Raw genomic sequence first — 21,767 nt, forward strand, 5'->3', positions numbered from 1 at the left:
AGCTCAAAACACTCCACCAAATAATGTCAGTCAGAACTTCACAAAGAAAATGTTTCTCACTGTGAAAATTTCATAATCCATTTGTCTCCCTACCCCAACCCCCATTTTTTAAGTATTTTATCCTATTAACAGAAGTTCATTTGATTTTAAAACTATTGCCTATAGCCTTACCTGTTTTAAAGGCAAAGTGTGTCTTAAATAGCCTTTGTAACCCAAACTGTCAGAGTTGACACGTTTGTTCCTGTAAATGAACAGTAAGCATTATTTTCATGAAAGTGCTAGGTGTTTTTTACTATTAACTAGCTTCCAGGAGGATTGTCTGATTAAGAAAGCAGATTATTTAATATTCTGTTTACTTCTTTTTAACGTATTTTGGCCTTTCATAAACTCTGCATTCTTCAACTATTTTAATGTTTAGCCATTGAGGTGGTTATTTATATTTTATGTCTTTTTTATTATTGCTATTTTTTAAGTATATTCATATCTCAACTTAGACATTTGCAGTTTTAATGAATTTTTTTCCTCCAACTACTAAACCTCTTTATTTATTAAAAAAAAATAATAAGCCTTATCAGCGGGGCGCTTGGGTGGCTCAGTTGGTTAAGCATCTGCCTTCAGCTCAGGTCACAGTCCCAGGGTCCTGGAATCGAGCCCCACATCTGGCTCCCTGCCCAGCAGGGTGCCTGCTTCTCCCTCTGCCTGCCATTCCCCCTGCTTGTACACACACTCTCTCTCTCTCTGTCGAATAAATAAATAAAATCTTTTTTTTAAAAAGGGCTTATCAAAAATGCTTACAGTGAGAGTATCAGTGCCATGTGCGTTCTGATTTATGATTCTTCGCCTCACTGACTTTGTGTCTGACCATGTCATTAAAGTCATGTCTGGGGGCACCTGGGTGGCTTAGTCAGTCAAGTGTCTGCCTTCGGCTCAAGTCATGATCTCAGGGTCCTGGGATCAAGCCCCACATCAGACTTCCTACTCAGCAGGGAGCCTGCTTCTCCCTCTCCCTCTCCTCCTCTTCCCACTTATGTGCCCTCTCTCTCCCTCTCAAATAAATAAAAATAAAATCTTTAAAGTCATGTCTAATCTCCATGAATATTAAAAATATCTGTATGCACTGGATATTCACTTCTCTAATTATCCATTAAGAATTCATTAATTTAGGTAAACCTTCCCAGTCTTGCAGAGGCACTGAGAGTAAGAGGGAGCATATTCAGATTTATTCCAAGGGCTTTCAAAGTATACCACACTGACCCCTCATTAAATTCTAATATGATTCTATCTAGCATCTACTGAGAATTATTACCAAAGAGACAGTAGTTACCAATAGGTTTTAAGGTAGAAAATGGTTGAAAGAGAATAAACTTTAATCTACTTTATTATTTAATCCATGTTTCCTTTTGCACAGATTCACCAATTTGCCATATCCTTTGAAAGTAGGACTTCCTTTTATTTGTCCCCAAAGTACCTATTCTCAGTGTCAAGGAAGGTACCCTCTAGTTCAAGAACTTGAAAAATTTAATGAATAATTCACTCCTGGACTATTCATCCTATCGATGCCTTTAACGATTTCATACTCTGATCCCATATATCCCCTTTCCCTACCCTATTTCCCTATCTGCTGCCCCTTTCAGACCCCAAAGTCACTTTAATTGCCCTTCTCTGAATCTTCTCCAGCTTTATTTTGTCTTTTTTTGAGGTAAGTGCTCTGAATTACAACAGTATTTCAAGATGTAGGTTTTACTAAAACTTTATACATGAAAAAAAATAGTGTTTCCTATAGTTGCCTTTAGGATGACATTTTATTGAAAGCCTTAAATAAAATTTTTATCTTTAGATTGAATATTTTAGTGTTTACCTTGAAACTGTATCTGAAGAAAAGGAAGTGCTCTTAAATAAAGCTAACAATTGTTTAGTATCTTCCTTAAAGGTTCTTACAAATCACACACACACAAAGAATTCCTGTAGTTTCCGGTTACCCTGCAGAAGTTTTATGTGTCTGCTTATCTTAGACTTATCACCTTGCACTGATGACAGGGTAATACTGACCTGCACCAAATGGTTCATTGGTCTGTTGCTATTGTTGTTGACTAAGAAGTCTACCATGCTCAGTTTACCTAATATTACCAGGGAAAAAGAAAGAGTATTTACTGTGTGCCAGATACTTTTCTAAGCATTTTGCATGTATTAACCTGTGAAGTAGATTATTATTCCAATTCTCTAGACTAGAAAAAGTAGGGTACAGAGCTGTAAGATAACTTTCCCAAGTCAACCAGCTAGTAAGTGGTAGAACCAGTCAGTCTATAAATTTATAAATCCAATAAAATCCAGTCAGTCTAACTCCTGGACCTTACCTTTTCAGTGGGTATCATGCGCTTATGTACTATTGCTGACGTTTTGGAATAAGTAGTGACTTAGCTATCCTTTTTACAAACATCCTTAAGTTTTGTGATTTCTGGTACTCTTTCCCTACCATTCCTATGAAGGGTACAAGAAAGATTTTAGATAATGACTGTGTTGGTAAAATTCCAATCTGGGTTTCATTAATTCTAGTTTCTAGTCATGATTTCTCTAAAACTGGATAAAAAGCTTTGTGACCAGAAACTTAAAACACCACCCTTACCAACAGCATTGTGGTCACAGAGGCTCCACTCCTGCCACAAAGTATATTCCAAACAGCTCCACTTGACTTTCTGATACCTGAAAAAAGGCTTTTGGTCCTCAGAGCATGTAGGAGAATTTGTAGGTAGTTCGGTAAAACCTCTACCATACTTTGAAAACCTCTCAATTTTAAGGTTTACTGCCATGGTATGAATCTCCCAACTTCCCTGTGCTGGGGAATAGTCGGTAATGACAGTGAGCACCCACGGATTCCTCTAAACTCTTCTGTTTTTGCAGTGGACAGCCTGCTGAAATACACTGGCTATGGGAATGCTGCAGGACTGTTGGCGGCCAGGGGCCTCTTGGCTGGAGGAAGAGGCGATAACTGGTACTCAGAGGATGAGGACACAGACACTGAAGAATACAAAAATGCAAAACCAAAGTATAGTATCAAGTTTCTTTTCACCTCACTATGTCTGTGCCTTTGATTTGGTTATTTGCCTCTCACTTCCTTCGTCTCTCATTTTCCAAGTGTTTCTTTTCTTTTGTGGATTTGGAAGCTTTCCATTTAATAGTGTTTTTAGAGCAGTTTCATAGCTAGTGGCTTAAAGAGTGACTTCAAGTGATTGAGGAAGGATAATATTGCAAGAAATACTCTGCTGCATGCTCATGACCCTCTCTGAAGTATCTGGAGAGATGGTATTTTTAGATACATGCCATCATATACTTAAAAAGTATTATTGCCCACTTTTTGCTTTCTTTCCCATAAGGTTGAGATTTTATAGGGTATAACTAAGACCAAGTATTTAATTTGGTTATTTAATGCTTCAGTTTTTCTCAGAAATCTAAACATACGTTCCATGAATTCTGATCTTCCCTCTTGCATAAAAGCCATTATGAGTCAATAAAATGGTACCTTATTAGCAAAAGGAAAGAAGTGTAGCTCCACAGTAAGTTTCAGTCCAACACTTGGGTAATAATCTTTTAACAGATGTGTTATGCACTGAGGCAAACCAGAGACTCTTATCAAGTCTTCCCTGAATCAGTGCTTAGAAATCAAAGACACTAATTCTTCTCTTACCCCAAAACAGACCACCTCTACTTCCTTCTGTTTCCTCCCCATCCTTTTCGTCCCCTTCTTAACCCCCCATATCCCAGGTAAATTTCTTAGTTCCACTTATTGGAAGTTATATGAGCTCAATTTTCTCGTTTCCATTACTAAATGTTAAAAGGGTATGCCCTTTCCTTTTGGCATTACCAATGATGTTGACATGCTAGTTTTTCTACTGACATTTTCTAGAATGTAGTGAGGAACGTGGTAGTTGATGAAGGACAGAAAATCATTATCTTCAGATTGGGCTTTTTTTTTTTTTTTCAAAGGATAAATTGTGCCCTGTTAACATGAAAGTACTAGGTTATCAGAAGGTAAAAGCAAAGATCATTTCCTAATTAGACAAGACTTATTTGGCCTGTATTCCTCGGCAAATTGGGCCTGGGTAAATAGCATTACTTTTAGTATTTCCAGTTCAGCCTCAGCAGGATCTTGTAGAGTGTGTCCTAGAAAAAAAAAGACTTTTGGGGAAAAAAAGCTAGCAGTGACTCTAAGCAATACATTCTTAAGACTGCCACCATTTAGATGCTATAAATCGGCAGCTCTGTCATCTAACTGAAGCTTAGATAGAGGAATCATACTTTAACCTTTCCCTAATTATAGAAGTCATCATTCTAATTAGTTACTAGCTCTTGACTTTTCTATTTCATAAGCTATATTTTCATCAGTCTAGTATTTTCTCTCCCTCCATTTGAGACATTAAAGAATACCACTTGAGGTATGCCTTCATATTTTTAAATGAAAGTAGAAATTACTTTAGGCATTCATTGTGTCCCAAGTTATGTGGACATGTCAACTAAGATTTAAAAAAAAAAAAAAAAACTCTTAAAAACTCATGGGTGGTTGATGTCCTTATATCTCGGTGTGTATTGTTGATTTTGCTTGACAGATGACTTCTACCAGTGGTAATGATCACATATCTTATAAGCACCAGAATGCTACTATAACAAGAAATTGCTTGGAGAAAATATAAGAACATTGGGTCTCTCCTAATAGAATGGGAAATAGAAACGTGTTAGATTATAAAAGTGATGTTAGATTTCAGGAGAGCACCTTTTGTTTACATCGAGGGCCATGATGTTTGGTATTGTTATGGTCTTGGCTAGGAAGTTTCTATACTTAGACCTTATGACATCCCTAGTTGGAATTTTCATCAGCTTTGGACCTGGCCTATATTGTTCAGAGGAATGGTGTGTTAGTGTCATCAGAATAGTCACCATTGTGAAAATCTTGTTGTTTCTTAAATTGCTCATGACAAATATGAATATGTGTTTCTCACACAGCATTACATCTTTCCCCTTCAGATATATTTGCACCTGTTTTTTTCTTACATCTTCCCTCTTTCAGGTGAAACACTAGTGGGATATTTGTTAATTTAAAATACTTATTCATGGGGTGCCTGGCTGGCTCAGTTGTTGGAGCATGCGACTCTTGATCTCCAGGTTGTGAGTTCAAGCCCCATGTTGGGTGTGGAGCCTACTTTAAAAAAATGAAATGCTCATTCAAATGGTCCTTATGGAAGTAGTGGGAAACAAAGTACTTTACAAGCAAGAGAGCGCTTTGTGCTCTGGGGAGTGATCTATAACGCTCGAAGAACTTTTTCCCTAAAAATTACGAAAACTCTACCAATCTAGTCAAGCTTATAAACTCAGCCCTGCTTCCCTCCTTCCTGATTACCCTGCACCGTCCGTGTTCTCAAGATCACAGTGTGCTTTTCTTATGATGCATTTATCCACAACAGTTGCTCGTATTGGCAGAAGCAGAGAAATTACCCTTTATCCCGTTGTCAAAAATGTAAGTGGATTCTGATTGATGCACCAAGGTAACCTATAATCCTTTAGTGGAATCTGAAACCAACAATTGTGTGGAGCTTACATTCAGGCTATGGGAGACCGTTAATTTCACAACAATCTTTTCTGTGTCAAAGTAAGTGTATTTAATGGACTGGAAATGGCTTTCGCAATTAGCAGAAATATACTTATAGAATCAAGTTACATGCCACACAGGTTTTTGGTGTAAATCTAAGCCATGCTTCTTTAAAGTTTTCAGATAAACTTTGGTCCTGTATCAAAGAGAAAAATTTCTAAATTCCAACTTGTATAACAGTTTCTTTTGTGCCTCTGAGCATGGAGGCCCCTTGCCTGTATGGGGGGGTATGGGTACAGTATAACTGACTAGTGTGGTTTTGTACACCATCCCGAACAGCAGTCGAAAGACGTGTACTAATGACATTTGGCTCATTTTAGACCAGTGGCTGTCAGGCTGGGTGTATAGGAACCTAGGAGTCCAGAGAGTATCTTTAAAGGGCTGCTAAATGGAGGACAGGAAGAGGGGACGGCCAAGGTGGGCAGAACTCCAGAACACCTACTTGGACTCTTCATACCCTACACTAGTTCATAATCACATACAGAAGCTTAAAATCATTGCAGAAGCAGCTCGGGTGTTTCCTTCTCAGCTGTATTTCTCTTAGGAGTAGCTGTGGCAGCGACTGTATAATTTCTCCAGCATGAGACAAGAGACTTTTTTTCTTCGTCAAGATTTTGTTTTGTTGCTTTAAGTCTCTTTGTAATTGTCACCATATATTGAAGATGTACCCTCCAAGAAAACCTTTATTTTTAATATTTCTTGAAGTAAATGAACAAGGATGTAGTAACTTTCTACTGTTCTTTTTACTCTTTTGTTGGGGATCAAATATTCTGGGGAGTTTTTCCTGGAAAGACATTTCTAGCCTTATTTGCATAGGCTTTCCCACCCCATCTCCCACTGTCCTGGTTCTGGGCTCACAAGTGCCTTTTCCTGGAAACCCTGATCCCTCTATTTTCAGAGGTTGCAGATTGTCCACCCAGAGGCTCGACTTAGCCCACAGTTAGCTGCTGCTTGGCTTGTTGGATTGTTGGTTATTTAGTTCTTGTGTTGTATCATTGGTTATTTAGTTCTGTGTTTTTATTTTCTGTTTTACATAGTACTTCTTAATTAGTTACCAACATTTAGAATTCAGATATTTCAGATGCAAATTTGGATTTCTGACTTCTTTTCAATAAGTTCTAATAACATTAAGCCTGCATTTTCACATGGCAGGCAACTGGCTGATGGAGCTGAGTGGCAGTGGTCCCCATCATACCAGGCATAAACTCCTCTGGTTTAACAGTGGATCCTTTTCATTCTTACCTGCTTAGCCCCTGTAGAGATTTGCCCTCCCAGGCCCTTCTTTAACCAGAATGGTTTGAGTAAAATTTAATCCTTACTTTTTAGAGACTGAAATTAACTTTAATATAGCTCAGAGAAATTTTAATAGCTTTTTTGTTAAGTGACCTAGTAGTACTGTTGATGTTGGCCAAGTGTAGCAACAATCTGAAAAGCAAAAGTCTTGAAATATATTTCAGGTTTTGCATATATATTCATAGGCCCAAACCTTTTTATGTCTTAATCCCTTCATCACCAGGTCCATAACTGTGGTCAGTTCATATAATGACCTTATATAATACAACATGTTCGATGATACTACAATGAGATTAAATAATTCTTGTCACCTAACTGGAAGACGTATATAATCACAGAATTGGAATGCTGGAAAGATGGGGTAGGGGAGCAGACAGGGTGAGAAAATTACCCAGTGTAGTATCCGCCACAACTAGTGTACCTTAAACATCTTAAGACTCAGTCTTAGAACAAGATAAAACTAACCCCAGAATTTCAGTGTCAAGATCCTAAAACCTACAAAATTAAGTCTTAGACTATATTATCTGAGGTTCTATAAAGGTAGCAAGTGGATGTTCAACTGAAAATAATCTCTTTTATGAAACCTCACATCATTGTTACAGTAACTATTTGTTTTCCTCTCTGGGAAGGGAAACCAAAGGAGTCTTATTTGAAGTGGGGAGCAGGAGGGGAGACAATGTCCAAGTCTGCCTCCTGACCCCGAGCACATTGGCATTTTTCCTATGAGAGTGGCACAGTTTGGTGCCCTAACTTTTGTTTTCTGTGATATTGCGTACATTCTTCTGTGTACTGGGGGTGGGGGGTATTGCTTCAGTAAAGGATGATAAATTCTTACTCTGGAAGAATGAATTTCTGCCTATTGCTTTTATGCTCCTTGAGCAAAGGATTTTGTGACTTTAGTAGCTAATTTCAGAGCAAGCCATTAAATCATTTTAGCAGCAGAGGACTTGAGGTCAGCTTGTGGAAAATGGACGTCATTTCTATTAAGCCCTTAAAAGAACCAAAAAAAGAATCAAATGTGCCCTGATTCAGGAATTCATGTCCTGACTTTACATTGTGGATACAACAGAGCTTACCAGTGCATCCTCCTGACACGTTTTACCCCCGAGGCAAATGATGGCTTGTGCTAATGTCGTTATAGAATACAGCAGTCTGGGGATCTCCATTGAACTTGAGAAGAGGAGCCTTCTCTCTAGAGACAAATCGAACGTGTTTTACATAGTTAATCCATCTACCTTCCGTTGTACTTCCTTCTAACGCCTGATTTCCTTTGTCTGCTTGGGAAGTAGTATGTGCTATAATAAGTACCTTTACTAATTTATTTATAAGACTCGTTGTTTTCTAATTTAGCATGTGGCAGAAAAGAAACCAGTGAAAGCATTCTGTTGTTATAAGCCTAAGCAAGTAATAGATGGGTGGTGGAGTTACACTTTCAGTGTGGCATCTGGATACATCTTAAAAACGCTGTAGTTCTCTGAAGCCTTGTCTGGGTCCCCTTTGTTCTTGACTTTTGGGGACTCTGATGACCCCAGTTCAGTGTTGTTGTTTTTTTTTGAATGACCACTAGCTAGAGGCCTTTTTCTCTTCTATTATGAGCACCTTAAAAAAAAAAAAAAAAAAAAAAAGAGGGAATAGTAGCACACAGTGAAGTGTCTGAAGTTGGCACTCTAGCCCTATGTGGTTTTTAACCTCATTGTGTATCTGAATCACCAGGAAAATAAAATACGTAGATTTAGTTGCTCTCAGTCGAGGCCTAAGCCTTTTCTTTAAAGTTTACCAAGTGATTCTAATGTGCAACCAAAGCTGAGAATGACTGACAAGCCTAGGAGTTTTCAAACTATGTCCCAGAGTTCCTAAAAGTGCCTCAGGGGCAAACTTAAGAGGAAATAAGTAAGTATAGACAAACAGGAGAGGCTTTAGGCCTCCACTCTGCTTGGCCACCCCATCCCCTCTTCTGCTTGAGTAGTTCCACTTTGTCTATTTTATATATGGGCTTTCTGTGTAGATTTCATTTGTTTCCAAAAAAGGCAGGGGGAGGTTGGTGGTGGATCCATTGCTCTGAAGGAAAAAAAAAAAGTTTTTAAATCATAGCTGTAGGTGTAGGTCTTAAGGAGGACTGTTAAGACAGATGTTTTAGAGCTGGTTTTTGAGAATGCTGAGCACTGAGTCCTTCCACAAGAATCTGAATATAATGTGCCCTCTGAGGAATGTAGAAAAACAAAAGGAAATCTTTTAGTAATAGATAATAGTACCTAGTGACCTAGCCCTTTTACTACTCAAATGAGAAATCCCTGGTCAGTAAAGAGAGTTAACCTGCCCAAGTCAAAGTCTAAAGAAGGGCTTGCAAGCTAGCTTCCAGAGGACCTAATTGATCACAAGGTCTTTGTTTTGGCCCACAGGATTATACCTCCTGCCACTTTAGACTGGCACTGTCCCCAAGTTTACCCCAGTCCCCAACACTCCACACTGTTTATAGCTGACCAGTTCACTCATTTGCTTATCCTGCAGACCTGGCCACTGAAAGCATTTGTGTTTGTAGACCCTAGAAAGCAATTTATTAGCAATTTGCTCTTTGTTTTTAATGACTGAATGAAATATCCCTGCAAATTGTCCATACTTGGTTGAAACAAAATGCCGTAACCTCTTGTCTGCTTTTCCAGAAAGATGTTTAAATTATAGATAACTTAGCAGCCATTGAAGAATTTTCTTTTATCTCCTTTAAAAAAAAAAAAAAAAAAGTGTGGCTTTCCCCTAAGAGGGTAGCTTGTTTGGTATTAGAACTTCATACAAAGTTTATGGGACATACACATTTTAAGTACTTTATTATTTCTAGAAAGTCAAATGGTGTATACCTGTCTCTTGGTAGGTTAGATTTCATTCTTTTTTCTTTTAAATCTAGGTCACATCAAATCTAATTAAAATTGTTCTTCTGCTTTATCTTTTATTATTTGAACACTCACTGCCTTCTATGGTCTCACTAATGGACTAATTTCCTGAGATGATAAATCGGCATGCTTTCATTTTCAGATTTCAGCCTCTCTTCCATCCTTTTTTCAGGTTTTTTTGACACATTCGTTTTATGCTGTATCACAAAATGGATTTCTCCTACTCTGAAATCATTTGTCCCCTTATATTAATAAACTATGCATCCAAGGATATTTATCCTAACGGCACCAGTCAAATTTCACATTTTTTAAAAGCAGCCATGCTTTAAAAAAACAAAAAGTTGGCAAGTCAGCTATTGGTTTTTGGGGTTTTTTTGTTTTTTGTTTTTTGTTTTTTAAGTAAAACTGCCACCCGTTTCCCAAAGCAAATTAATAGAAAAAGTAAATTTTTTTAAATTCCTGTAGTAGTTCTATACTACAAAATTGCTACTATTGCCCATTTTTGGCTATTATACTCTTTCTTATTATAACTTACAACTTGGACCAGAAAGTATAGAAAGAGCATAATTTTAAAACATACAGCATAACTTTTTCTTCTTTTTGTAGCATTAATCTTATCACTGGTCATTTAGAGGAACCAATGCCAAACCCCATAGATGAAATGACAGAAGAACAAAAAGAATATGAAGCCATGAAACTTGTCAACATGCTTGATAAACTTTCCAGGTATTGTATTCCCATCCATTTTCTGCTTGGTTTCTAAAAATGTTCTATTTCTTTGTCTCTCTTACTGAGAGTTATCATGGAACAGCAACTCTGGAAATCCATGTTAATTAGAACAGGGTGGCCTGGGCAGCAGCAGTTCAGATCTCTCTTGGCTACCATGGTTTTTCTACATGTGCCGCTTCTGGATGTGCATTCTTAAGCATTTAAACTCTCAGAGCTAGGACAGTAACTACTAGATCATTGTGACATTTAACCAACTAACCTCCCTGTCTTCAAAAAGATGCGATGAGTTAGGTTCAATGATTTTGCTGCTTCTTGTATTTTTTGTTTCAGTCTGTTTTGGTTTTTGTTCCAAATCATTACGCTTTTTCCCCCCCTCATTTTTGATGTGCAAGTTGGCAATTCTGTCTTTTTGGGTTGCTGCTGAAACCAAGAATTCTAAAATGTCATGCACCCAACAGGAAAAAGCGAAAAGGAATAGCTCAAATTAAGGGTTTTCTGAAAGCAAGTGCTTATATTAATTAGGGGTTCTAAAGACAATCTCCCCTTCCCTTCTTGCTTCACACCGCCTTCCCTTCCCAAAATAGCCAGTCTTGAAAATTCTTAAGTCAAATATATACTAATCAGCAACTAGTCATCTTTGAGGAATACTGGAAAATATTAATTCCTTTCACACTTGCCTGAATTGCTCTATAGTCATACATTGAGTCACACTGTCTCCTTTAAGCCATCTTGAGTGAGTGCTTCTGTGTGTCAGTGGCAGCTGCCACTTAAAGGTGTATTTCTTCTGATCATCTCCTTTTTCACAGCAACTATATGTAAAGGCTAGTACCCCTCAGTCAGAAAAAATAGCAGCTAGAATCCAGGGAAAGCCAGAAGGTGTTAACAAAGAAGCAAATAGAGGTTAAGGCAGAGCAGGAGGCTGACTGACATGGGAAGTGTGACATATGGGAGAACTGCAGAGTCTGATGATGCTGGTAATGTGGTAGTAGTTATATAGAAATAAACAACTTCATCATCTAGATCACATCTACAAAGCTAGTATGACTAGAATTCAGTATCTTCCAGCTAGTCCTTTTAAATTTCCATCCTTTCCCAAAGAGGTTAGAATCTACAGCTAACTATGCTTACAACCTTTGTTTGCAAATGACATTCTCCATACCTTTATATAGAGCTGACATGTTCCTTTAACAAAGGAATTAGAATCAGAGAAGATACTGTAGGCAAACCTACAGGAAGGAAAATAACACGCTCTGAATGAATATATAAACATGAGATTTTTGCTTGGCTACTTCTGAAAGGATCTGATGTAGCTAATGAAACAGTGGTATAAGTACGAAAGTTAGGATGAGAACCAACAGAATCCATCTAGTAGAAGTTGGAGAGGGAAGTGTTAATGAGGACCTATGTGGAGCCCATCAGTGGGTTAGGACAGTAAGCAAGTTTCGTACATTTCACTCCAATAATAAGAGTCCTTAAGAGAACACAAATGTTGTTCAACTGCCTATATACCCTGAATGAGTAAACTCCAAACTAGGAAAGTGGGAGATGGGGAAAAGACTGCCTAAAATAATACAGTATAATCCAAGTACTTGACTTACTGAAAGAGACAAGATCATTTCATAAGACATCCCTATACAAGGGACAGAAAACGGTGCTAGGTCCTTCTCCTTTTAATCCCAAGGGAATCCACATATTCCAGAAGCTGCCAACAAATAAATACTCAAATGTCAAGTTTGAAACATCCAAGCTTCCACTTGATTTAAACTATGCCTCAAAGAAGATGTGTACTCACCCAGAAACACCCAGCAGATGCCCAACTCAATCTGAAGGTGATACTGATTTCACATGTATAAAACAGAGCACGTATGTCTTGTGTTGGCTTTGATAGTACCAATTTTGCCATTAAAATGTAAGCGAAAGGCAACTTTAAAAATAGTCCTAAATCACTGATATTTTGCATGACGTGTGGTGGGTTTTTTTACATTGTCTGCCTTTGTGTGTGTGCTTTCTAACATTTGCTCTCACTAATAATCAATGACAAAACTGTATGGAGATCAGCAGTGGGCATTCCAAAGCAGGAATGCAAAGAATGAAGCCATTCTTTATGCGTCTTATATGTTCGTCTTAAGTTTCTTCTCTCTCTTCACTGTTGATTTTTGGTTTTTGGTTTTTTTGAGGTAGAAGATATGGCATAGAGCGAAAGTAGACTAAGTTCAGTACAATTCAGGGAACATTTATTAAGCAGCTACTCTGTGCAAGGCACTGTGCTAGGGAGATAAGGGAGATTCAGAGAATGTGACAGGCTCCGCCTAGAACTCACATTCTAGTGAAGGAAATGGCTATAATCTGTTCTAAAATACAAGGTAGTTGGCAAATGATGACAAATAAGGTCTATGTTGAACTGTAAACACCCAGGAAAAGGAGCAGTTCATTCTGTCTGGATGAATCAGGGACGATTTCACAAGGAAGATAGCATTTGTGCTGATTCTTGAAGCTTAAAAGGTATTTAACAGATACGTGGAGAAATGACCATTCATTCCAGGTAGAGGGAAATCTACTCTTGTCGATAAGATAAACCTTTGGTATTCACATACTGCATCTTTCTTCCAAAAAGCTCAGGTTGTTTTATCATTATTTGATTAATATAATCTGTTACCAGATTTCTAATTGGGGGAAGACCCAAAGAATTGCCCCAAATATTTCCAAGCGAATGCCGTGATAATCCATTTCCTTTTAACAGTTTACAAAACACTTCCACATACATTCTCTTTCTAGCTTCATACCAAAGTGAGACTAGGAACTTCATTTTCCAGAACCCAAGACCTTTGCTCTGTCCACTGTGCTGTGTCTGTCTGTTAGAGTCAGTGTTTGCCAGAAAACTTCCTGATCATCCTCTTCAGCATTGTGCTACCAGTTAGTTCCCTCTGCTGTCCTCTGAGGATGTTCTTCATCCCACCAAGTCTTTATTGTGCTAAGAGTGTACTGTAGCTTTGTCGGATTAACTTTTCTTCTCAAAAATGAAATCATTTTCTCCTGGGCCTGAATTGAAAGGCATGTGAGTAAAGGCTAGGTTGGAGGTGACGTGGCCAATGAATGGACACTAGACACTTCCTTTTTTCCATCCATAGGAGAGCAGATGTGAAGGACCTGCACCAGGATGGTGGTTAGCAACAGTGGCCCGTGCCAAAGCACTTACCAAAGTGATGACTAAGGTTGGTCATGCCAAGTACTGTTACTGAGCCTGGTGTAGGGTATAGATGTCACCCACTCCCAAAACTACAAAACCACCAATGCAAAAATTAAAGTTACATTTCCACTTTGCCTCCATGCTGGACACAGCAACCACTGCAAGGAGCTCACTACCTTAGCAGCTTTATCGTAGCTCTATTTCCAAGGACACCGGAGAAATTCATGCTCAAACATTTTCTTCCCATTGAATACCAACTGACTCAGTAGTATTCCGTGTGTGTGTGTGTGTGTGTGTGTGTGTGTGTGTGTAAGGATTGTATTTGTGACAGATGTAGGTAAGGGGATTGGCAGTGGACCTGGAGGTCTTAAGAGTTTGAAAATAATCTGAACTCTATAAATCCCATCATGTCTAGCTAGTACAGTGCCTTGTACCCTGTGGTTCCCCTAGTGTGTGATGATGAAATAATGAGCACAGCTGATCACCAAATCTGTAGGCCAGTTTTTTGCTCTATAAAATAGCCTACATGGTTTAACACCTTTGTCAATTCCATTTCTTGGCCAGATATGATAAAATTCAGGACTGGAAAGGAATTCCATAAAAGTACATTGGCCCACGACTGACTCATTTAAATATTAGGGTACATAATTTCTTTAAAGTGATCACTGTAATATATATCATAAAGTCTGGAGGCATGACATTAAAAATGTTAAATGAAGCTTTCTATATGAGAGCAGAGGTGAAAAGGGGGATGAAATTTGCCTTCCTCTCCACCTCCTCTTTCCTTCTTTGAATTGGGAAAAAAAAAAAATAAGCCCCCGCAACTTAAGCGGGTGATTAGAATGGGGACTGTGTGGTTAAGCAAGTCCAGTGCGGCTAATACAATTGCGTTCACCTTAGCTACAGCATACAGCTCATGTACAGTAACACAGCCTCCTCCAGAAGAAGGGAGAGAGGATTGACTGGCTTAAGCTTAAACCAACCAAAGGAAAAAATATTTCAAGTTTCAATTTTCTTTTGACTTTTCTAGTCCCCTTCACTTCCTTAATTGGAACCAGGCACTGATTAATTATTGCCGTCCCCCGACCCCGCCCCGGTCACATTTAACAAGGTGCATTGCCATTTTTGCTTACATATTCTATCAGAATCTAAAATTTAAATAATTGTTTTCCCCTTTCTTTCTTATATATTTTATATATATATATATATATATATATATATATTTATTTATATTTATATATTTATATTTATATGTATTTGCCAGCCATTGTGCAGTATTTGGGACATGGCTTTCTTAATAAATGTAGGTTCCAAATACGGGAATAGTTCTCTTTAATCCAGAGATAATTTTTAGACTTATTAAATCTGGGATGGGCTAACTGAAAAGTAATATCGAATTTTTTTCCCTATGAATAAGCTACTCTGCTTACAAAAATATCAACAATTGTGATTACACCCACCTTTATGATAAGTTAGTCAAGGACATGTTTTTCAGGTATGTTTCCAAAACATCTTATTTTTTAAGCATTGTGAGATATATTGTAGGTACAAAAATGTAAAGATCTTAATTGTGTATACCAGAAAATCTTTTAGATCTGTGCTGTCCAATATAGTAACCACAAGCCATATAGGAGTACTAAGCATTTGAAATGTGGGTAGTCTAAACTGGGATGTCCAATAGGGTTAAAAACTCAGGCTTTCGAAAACTCAGTACAAAAAGAGAAATGTAAAATATCTCAATTGTTTAATATGGATTTTATGTTGAAATAATATTTTTAATATACTGTGTTAGCAAAATATATGAAAATCAATTTTACCTATCTTTCTCAGTGTGGCTACAGTTAAAACTACATATATGGCTTGCATTTGTAGCTTTCATTGTATTTACGTGTTGCAGCACTATTCTGTATCATTAAAATACACTGTAAGGTTGCCTGGAAGTTCCATTAAGGGAACTTGGACCCCGTTAAATTAATAGACCCTTAAAGTGGCAAGGAAACATTGATTTGAGAAGCTTGATATTATGTATCTTTAGGTTATAGAGGGCCCTTCCACTGGCTAGGCATCTCCAGGTAGGATTTCATGTGACCTTTGTACTGCCTGTTGGTAATCATTGTCCTTTAACCTCAGTAGTGGGAATGACTACTTTGAGCTCTTGGTTTAAGCACTAGCTGAAATGGCTTCTCTCTATTAGAGAAACATCACGTAAGAATGTCCCTGGCTGTTTGTGCTCTTAGTTACCGTCCTTCAACTTTTAAGTCTTTCTAATTGGGGAAAGCATGTAAGAACTCCTGTTTCTCCTGCTTTATTCAGCAGTGTCACTTGGCATGCTGACCTCTTATTAATATTTATTTTGCTAATTCGAACAACACAATAGAAAAATTCTATAGAGAAATTACCAAGAAAAAAGAATATCTTCACTTAAGGATAAAACTAAATTTGATTCTTTAGCACTGTCCCTAATCTCTTTCTACATATTTTTTTAACCATGCTATTTAATGTGAGGTAGGTAACAAATTTTTAGAAGCTTTGCATGTGATCTTCTAACAGAAATGAGGATAAAAAACTAATATTTATTTACTGCTTTCAAGTGTAAAAAGTAGTTCCATATATATGATCTCCAATGATCAGTGAAGCAGCCCTCTGAATTAGATAGGGCAAGGAGGATTTCACTGAAGAATAAATGGGACCAATCATTAAGTGACTGACCCATGATCAGGCACCTGATTAATGACATAATCAGGACTCAGTTCTCAGTCTTACGACGCTAGAACTTAGGTTATTTTGAAAATCTGAAATGTGTCAGTAAGCATATTTACCTGAGAAGAGGATTAAGATTTGGAAGACGTGTATTTCTGCTTTCTCATTCCATAGTTGAGATCTTCTCAAAGATTAGGTGAGGTGCTAAAATAAATAGTTGATATCAAACACACACACACACACACACCCCTTTATATGAAGGAAACCAGTAAAATTGCTGTGATTCTATCTTAATGTAAGTTATTTATTTTTAAAAAAGAATGATTACAGGTATTCTAACAAATTCTTACTACAATCACATTAAGAAAATCTAACTTTAAAAAGGCTTTCCATTGAGACTATTTAGGCAACTCCTAATTTCCTTTGTAAAGTAGAAAGTAGTCCAAAGTAGTGGACATTATGCCACACTCATTTGTTATGGAAATATTTTTATGCGACATATTTACCTTCCTAATTGCACCCAGTCCCAAAGCACGGTGGTGTGGTCTGAGGGAAGATTTCAGAATTATTTTGAAAGAAGCAGCCTGAAGACCTCAAATTTGCTATGGAAAAGCCACCATACCCCTTCAAATGTACTGGGTTAGTGGCTTAGTGGAAGATCAGTGCACCCAGTCAGCACTAGGAAGCCATTAGATGGAAAATCACAAAAGTTGAAGGATCAGGGTCCAAGCCCAAAGGACATTCTTGCCCAGCATGTAACTCAACATGTTAAGCAATGGCCAAAGTTATAATATTTTTCTAAGAGAAGAAGAGGTTATAAACACTTGTAAGCATATCGACAAGTTATCAGGCAGAGTCCACTGTACTTTGGTGGATTATCGACTGTTGCAGAAACGCCAAAATCTTGAAATAAGATGCACTCTCAGAATTGGAATTAGAGCAAAGATTACAGAGCTGCTTTCTCTGGGCTAGCACAGGCTCCACTCTAGCAGGCCTTTTCGGAAAAGTTCTGTGTTCATTAAAAATGTTTTCTTTATTTACCAGTTTCTCATCCTATCTTTCAAATGTGAAAAGGAATTAACTATGAAATGGCTAATTTTAAATGTCAGGGTTCTTTTTTTCTAAGCCAACCTTACATTAAGAGCAGGAATCTCTGTACCACAGAAATGGTTCCCAATTATCCCATCTTGGGTTTTGTTATACATTGTACAGAAGTCAACAAAACAAGTATGTAACAGAACCTGCCTACATAGCAGCCACCCTCATTAGAAACAGAGAATTAATCAGGGGGCGATTGAAGGAAGCAATGCCTCACAGGTTTCCCCCTTTCTTCTTTTCTAATCATAGAACAAAATATATTACATAAAAGGATCGGAACTATTATGCAGTACTCAATTAGAGGGAGGTGAATAGGTCTCTAACATGCTGTTTTATCAAAAGAGCAGACTGGTGTTTGCATGACTGTTGTTTCATTACAGACCCTGTCATTAATTCCATGTGTCAATACTGCCCTGTAGTACACAGAGCAGACAAGAAAGAAGAGCCCTTGAAAACAAGGGAATGATTTTTGAGTCGTTATCAAGCTAAGTGGCAAGCGGGAAGCTGAAACTCGTATAGGTAAATTCGAAGGGACTCTTGGGAGATCTGCAAGTGGGAAACAAGAATGCATTTTACCAACTGCTTAATTATGTCCTGGTTTTCAACAAGTACACTTGAATTGAATGCTTTGTTTGTATTGCACAAAAACATGTGCTGTGGGCAAGAGTATTCTCTTGCTTCCAGGTCAAGTAAGGTGTTTTATACACATATACATCTGGCCTGTTCTATAGTGTGCGATTGGGTATGTTAGCGTCTGAGCCCCAATATTGCACTGTCATTTCTGGGGGAAGGACTTATATAGGACCAGAAGCCCTAAGAAATGGAACCTTCTCTAAGGTTCTGAGAAATTATGTAAGCCCAGGCATTGCAGAGGACCATCCTTGCAGGGAAATGGTGGCTCAGGAAAATGTTAAAATATTTCTGGGGGAAGAAAAAAAAATGAAAAATTTAAATATGGTATAAATCCCATAATCTCCCACCCCACCCCCAAATCTAAGAAAGTATTTTTTGGTTTCTGTTAGCAGTCCCAAGGGTTAGGCTGGGGCAAAATAGGGTTTCCTTCCTTGGACGTGCTTTATCTATGTCCTCGTGCCTGGCCAAGCCCTTATAGATTATGGTTCCTTATCGTTTAGTAAGATCAAATTTCTAAATGATGTTTCGTTCCAGTTGAACATTCTTGGAGGCTTATCTCTTCCCTGGCCAGATGCCTGATCAGATGAGAAGCCCGCCATGATACTGTCACAGTGCCTAGAATGGGCTCTTTATCCAGTAGACATCACTGTACTTTTTGATGATAACGAGGGCAGTCTTAACTTGTGTTAAGGCCTGTGTATAGCATTGAAGGTAAGTATGAAGGAGTTGTTGCTATGTGAATATCTTAATCCTGATGCACATTTCAATATACAGTATCTCCGTTTAACCATAATGTACATATTATCTGACACCTAGCCATCCTTTTTAGATGTGACCTTCATATTTAGGGCCAGTAGCTCTTCATGAAATGGCCTGTTTACTGAGGGCCATGATTGAATTTAGATCCTTCCTTGTAACACTTGCCATTGCTTTGATTTACTTTTGTAATCATTCTAATCACCTGCCGTAGTTTTGCAGAAAGGATTTCTCATCTTGGTGTCGGTCAGTTACAGGTAGGATGCTGTGTTTGACTCTTAGGCTTAGAATATATATCTTGATTAGAAACAAAGGCTTAGCAGCATTGAGTTTTAGTGTCTTAAACACCTAGCAGCTTTTTAAATGGAAGAAAATTAATTAGTAGCCTATATTTTGGTTCTTAGAATAGAATCTTGGGGATCATCTTGTCCAACCCCTTCATTTTATAGATGGGTAGACTCAAGCCCTGAGAAGGAAATGACTTGCCCAAGGACACCCAGCAAGTTAGAGGGAGATCCGAGACTACAATCTAGACCTCCCAATGCCGCATATGTAAGAAGCTGAGTCTACACTAGTTAGTGGTTGGGAATTCCAGGCTGTGTGGTACAAAGGGGGCCTAACTTCTGCTGCACTGTCAGAATGTCTAAGGACATAGACTCATCAGGGAAATAATAATTAAAATAATATAAGTATTCTTGACAAATGGTTCTCTACCATTCTCCATTTTTGCCATGACCCATGTATTATAGCTTCTTAATAAGCATTTACTGAGCACTTACTGTGTGCCCCCAGCCTATACTAGATAGTGCAGATCACAGCCAGATAAGACATGGACTCTGCCCTCAAGTTGCTCATGGTCTAGCAGAGAACAAGAAGTCCCTGGAAAGCATTATGCAGAATTTCCTGTAGAATGCTACTATCTTTCCTAACTTTGTAGATCTTGATGATGAAAATGAATTTTCTACTCAAAGATCTAGCTTTTCTCATGATCATGGTTTATTTATTAGGAGTCCCAGAAAATACTACATCTTCCCTTTCTATGAAAAGTACAAGATAACATCAACTGCAACTGAGTTTAGTCCATAAACACTTATGAAGGACCGGCTATTGGCAAGGTGCTGTGCTAGACACATAAGGGTATGAAAATTGAATACTTATAGCATAGAACATTTTCTTTTTAATGTCAGGGCAATACGGTTTCATAGCTTTCAAACTTTGTAATGAGAATTATTTTAGTAAGTATTCTTAGATGTGGGGCCCTTGAAATAGAAGACAAAAACACCTCTGTAACTGTAACTTGTCAACCTAGGATTTCAAAGTCTCCATTCAGATCCTCTTTTGTACCCCAAATCTGTTTTGAGCTTTCTTTTTCCTTTACCTCAGCCAAACCAGCCTGCTTGCCAATCTCTGCACACAACTAACTCTTGCTTCTGTGCCTTTGCTTGACTAATTCTTCTGCTCCTAGGATGCCTTTCTTCCCATGAATCCATGTCCATCCCTGCCATTACAGTCTGGCCCTGAGTCCGTCTCCTGCAAGGAGCCTGTGATCAGCATCCCCACCTCCTCCTGTGTCCCTCCCACATGTACATAACCCAGATGATGGTGGAAAAACATTTCTGTGGTATTCATTAATGCTTCCCATTCTCCGTCCACATCTTGCTGATCTAGATATCTAGATACAACATCTTACTCAGTGAATAAGTTCAGTGAAACAGTCTAGTATAACCAGGTCATTCATCAGACCTTTTAGGAGTGAGTATCTATACCAAAGATTTCATTTGGGTATTTGTGGGCTGTTAGTTGCATGACCGAGGGAAGATTAGAAACGTTGAGATGGGAATGTGACAAGCCTGGAGTCCTACAGAAAAAAACAGTCACATAGCTGTGAGACATCCTCTCTCCTTCCACTCCCAAACAGGGCAAGAAATTTCCTTTAAACAAGTTTTAATTACAATGAGAGTATATTGATGAACTGTCAAGGTAGGGAAAGCAGGACTCTGCCTGTTAATCATCTCGAGCTTGTTGATCTGCTGTTCTGTAATTCTTTTAATATTGTTTAATGTGTGTGTGTTTTATCTTCTGAACTGACTAAAAGCTTCTTGAGGACAGGGACCATGTCTTTTATTTGCCTCTGCATATTCTTCCCCCCACTTACTCCCAGAGTGCTGGTACCCGGCTTGGGGAAGCCTCCCATAAGCACATAAAGACAGGAAATGCAACTTGCGGTTCCACCTACATTCCGGCCATTACATTACGGTTTATATGTATAGTGACCTTTTCATGACAATTCAGTGAGGTGGGTATTTCTATCCCATTTCTACAGAGAAGGAAATTGAAGTTCAGGGAGTTCTAGGTCTTACTGTCAGTGACTGCTGGACCCAGGACTAGAACCTAGGTCTGTCTGACTCCAGAATCTGTAATGTACCTTTCACTGTACCACAGTAATAACAACAACTAATATTTAGGACTCATTTGCAGTTCATAGAACTCTTTGATCTACATCACTGTTTTTATTGCTACCACCACTGGTTCTGTTATGGTTACTCCTCACATCATCACTAGGAAGTAGGTAGAACTAGTATTAGCATTACCCCATTTCACAGATGGGAAAACTGAGACTCAGACTTGCCCAAGATCACACAACTGGTAAGTGAAGAGCCAAGGTTCCAAACAGATGTCCTGACTCCAGATTTTTTTTGTACAGTGTATCACATTGCTGTCTTATATCACTTGCACAAATGCATATGGTCATAGGGCCAGTTACCACTGACACCTCTCCTACAGAGGTTTCCGTAAGTCCAGGCATCCTGTGGTGCCCTCAGAGGGTGATACAAAGGGCCCAAAAAAA

The 21,767-nt window shown here is 38.3% G+C and overlaps 1 protein-coding gene across 7 annotated transcripts in view; it reads left to right on the forward strand.

Moving 5' to 3' along the window:
* The window catches only part of RIC8B (RIC8 guanine nucleotide exchange factor B), a 100,068-nt gene that overhangs the window by 73,572 nt on the left and 4,729 nt on the right, over positions 1 to 21,767 (forward strand). The window contains exons 8-12 of one of the 7 annotated variants that reach the window (XR_007129328.1): positions 2,899 to 3,043; positions 10,423 to 10,542; positions 13,674 to 13,757; positions 17,911 to 18,049; positions 18,698 to 18,874. Coding sequence is in view for 4 of the 7 variants with exons in the window: in XM_047740531.1 (XP_047596487.1) it covers positions 2,899 to 3,043; positions 10,423 to 10,542; positions 13,674 to 13,713 (305 nt within the window). In the remaining 3 variants the exon portion in view is untranslated. Of the gene's footprint in view, positions 1 to 2,898; positions 3,044 to 10,422; positions 10,543 to 13,673; positions 13,758 to 14,762; positions 14,782 to 17,910; positions 18,050 to 18,697; positions 18,875 to 21,767 lie in introns of those variants that run through there. The other 6 variants (XR_007129329.1, XR_007129330.1, XM_047740531.1 and 3 more) reach the window with 6 other exon arrangements.

The sequence above is a fragment of the Lutra lutra genome, chromosome 8 (assembly GCF_902655055.1).
Source record: "Lutra lutra chromosome 8, mLutLut1.2, whole genome shotgun sequence".
NCBI classification, from domain to species: Eukaryota; Metazoa; Chordata; class Mammalia; order Carnivora; family Mustelidae; genus Lutra; species Lutra lutra.